Genomic DNA, 3143 nt, shown 5'->3' on the forward strand with positions numbered 1-3143 from the left:
AGTTTATCATCATTAGGAAAGTAACAACCAACTAGGAGATTTCAGTGCAGAGGGCAAACCGGCTCTGCTTCTTGCAGCCCGACCCCTGACCATAGGGCTAGGACTGAGTGGGTCAGGCAGAAGGAAAGGTCGACTGCTGTTTTGTTGGAGACACCATCGTGGGAGGGGAGGCCAGGGCAGTCACCATCAGCTCTACTGGGTAGGGGGTGGGCGTGCACTGGATGAGAAGGGCCTGGAGCCCCACCTCAGAGTCCCCCATCCTTAAGACAGGAGGGGATAGTCACCTGTGGCTTCCCAGCCCCCAGCTGCCTTCCAGGCCAAGAAGGTGCAACAGAGCAGAACCTAACGTGGGAGGCTCAGGCACAAGCCCCCAGCCTGTGCTGCTCATTTCAGGAAGGTCCTAAGGAAGGAGGCTGCCGTGGCCGGGCCTGGCCCACAGCTGGGGGAGCGCAGGAGTGTGTACAAGGAGGAGGGGCTCTCAGGAAAGAAGCAGCAGGAACAGAGAGAAAGCCAGGAGCGTGTCAGAGAGCCCCCAGGACGGGGCAGGGCTGGCGAAGAGGCGGGCCACGGCCACATTGGGGTTGCCCCTGGCAGGCTTGAACCACTTCTGCAGACACCGCCCGCTGGTCCTATGCTCCGGGCTTGCCTTGAAGGAGTTGCTCCAGATCTTCTCACATAGGTCAGCCGGGGTGGGGAAGTAATGCAGGAAAGGGTGGCAGAGGGCCCTGGCAGGGCAGCGGGGCTTCCCTGAGGGGAGATCCAGGCACAGACACCTTACCCGCTCCTGTCCTCACATCCCCATCCTTTGCCCCGGGGGAGCAGAGGGCTTGCGCCTGCCCTCGGGTGGGGGGCCTCCCGGGCCCTGCTTAGCATCACTCACCCCGACTCCAGGTCCAGCCGCTGTGCCAGTTGGATTTGCAGGTGTAGGATGTGCGGCAGTCAGCCCACCACTGTTCACAGTCCTCCCGGCACAGGGGCGCGTCCAGAATCCGCTCCGCCTGCCCACGCGGGTCCAGCTGGGTGCAGGCATAGCAAGAGGCAAGAATTATAAGAGCACCCATTTGAGGACTATCAATAGCTGCAGTGGAACTTGGGTCAGGTACCATCAGAACATACTCTCTTATGAAGTCACTAAATATTATTTTACAAATGAGAATACTGAGGCTGAGTTAAATAGTTTGTACACAGCCCTGTTCCTACAAACAGAAGATGTGACTCAAATAGTCCCTCCATCCTGCTGTTCTCCTGTGACCACTCTCCATGCATGCCGTTCTCTAGGGCCAGAGGTGACTTCCTCTCCATCTATGTCCCCCACAGCAGCCTCTGACGGCTCTTGTCCATAGTGGGGACAGCATATCCTGTTCCTGCTAGCATCCTGGAGCTCAGGCTCTTATGAACAGGGCATTGATGGACGTGTCTCCTGCCCACCCACCCCCGCCCACTTCTTCCCACCCGCTGGATCCAAGGCCCCAGGTTGGGGGAGCACTCGTAGAAGCAGATGGCCTGCAGGAAGTGCTTCTGACAGTCCGGCATCATCAATCCGCAGTGAACCAAGCTGAAGTTGTAGAGCAGGGACACATCCAGGTGGGCTTGCCAGCTTGTGTTGGCCGTGCAGCAGGCACTGTCCTTCCAGGGGATGCACTGAAGGTGGATGAAGAAGCAAAAGGCATGGGGAGTAGGGGCAGAGGGTTGATGAGTGTCTGGGCCAGAAAGGTAAGAATGTCCCCTAGAAGAGGACCCAGCAAGTGGGATGCCTTTAGGCCAGCTACCCCTGGATAGAAGGAATGCCGATAAATTGTCAATATTCACACCCAAAGGGCGCCTGCACACTGGCCTCCCCGCAACAGACTGTGAGTCCCCTAGGAACGGGGCTTTCAAGGTCTCAGATCCTGGGGGGACGGTAGCAGGGTTGTCCCCAAGACCCAGGGGAATGTGGGGTTGCACTGGGGCAGGGCACCTGCAGCTGAGAAGGGCTCATAGGTACATGCCAGCCCTGCCCCTCCTCCCTCATCCCTGTCAATTGCCTTTAGGGACTTGGGGAGGGGTCCCTTAACTCTTATTTTTTTCCAGGGCCTGCTGGTGGGAGGGCAGAGGAGGGGACCTTGCTTGTTGGAATCTAGGCTGAATATCTATGAGTCTCCGGGATCATCATCTGCCCCTGCTCCCTGAGTGGCCGTGCAGCTCAGGGATGAAAATTGTAAATCATTTGGCAATTAGCGCCCCCCTCCAGTGGCCTTTGCCGAAACCCAACTTAGGGAACCAAACGAGTCAAGATGGATAGGGGTTCAGAAGCCATCTTGGCCTTTGCATCCCATCCCTGATCTAAGAAGCCTCCACCCACCCTGCACCCCATGCCAGTTCTGGCTTCCGTACCTCCTCGTAGAGCTTGGCCTCCGGGCTGGGCTCTGGCTTGTGGGGCTTGGCGTTCATGCAGACGTTGAGCAGCTCGCGCCCAGCCCACGTGGGTGGGACTGCCCACAGCCCCAGCAGGAGCTGCCACCAACACCCCATGGCCTGCTGCAGAGAGGAGCTCCGCCTGTGATGGAGAGGACACCTCAATCCATACCCTTTGTCATCCCTGGGAGCGGGCATGGGCTTGAAGCCTCCCTCAAGTGACCATGATACTTTGGCTGCTTCTAGAACCTTTATCTGAGGCAGCGTCATAAAATATCCAGTGAGGTCTGACACTCACCCCTAACAACCTACAGATGCAGAAACTGAGGCCAGGGAGGGGAAGAGGTCAGCCCCAAGGTGAAGGAGGGTCACGGGTAGAACGGTTCCAGCTTTCCCTCGGGGAACTTTCCCTGGCCCTTCTCCACTCAGAGGCAGACTTTCTAACTCAGTGACATATGGGCTGGGAATTCAGAGCTTTGATCTTGAGTAACTGAACAAAGCCTCAGTAACCAGATTCTACATGGGGCCAAAGGCACAGTGGGACTGGGTAGTGTGACAAATGCAATCCTTACCCCATAAAGTGCCAACCCTAATGCTAACTCTGGCCCCTCTGAAAGGTCCACACAAGGCCCACAGCTCCTCAAGCATCTGGCCTCCTCCCCAGTTCCCTGTGGCCAGAGTCCTTTCTCCTAGAGCAGTGGTCCGCCTCCTCCAGCCTCAACCCATCTCAAACCCAGCCTGAGCACAAG

The 3143-nt window shown here is 57.5% G+C and overlaps 1 protein-coding gene across 1 annotated transcript; it reads right to left on the reverse strand.

Moving 5' to 3' along the window:
• Positions 1-478: 478 nt before the first annotated feature.
• Positions 479-2511, reverse strand: IZUMO1R (IZUMO1 receptor, JUNO; the record flags this gene model as incomplete). Its single annotated transcript, XM_082629359.1, has 4 exons — positions 479-747; positions 881-1016; positions 1453-1641; positions 2374-2511. 4 exons carry the CDS (start codon positions 2509-2511, stop codon positions 479-481), a joined length of 732 nt encoding a protein of 243 aa, XP_082485485.1.
• Between the last annotated feature and the right edge of the window lie 632 nt (positions 2512-3143).

The sequence above is a fragment of the Mesoplodon mirus genome (assembly GCF_964341445.2).
Source record: "Mesoplodon mirus genome assembly, chromosome: 7".
NCBI lineage: Eukaryota > Metazoa > Chordata > Mammalia > Artiodactyla > Ziphiidae > Mesoplodon > Mesoplodon mirus.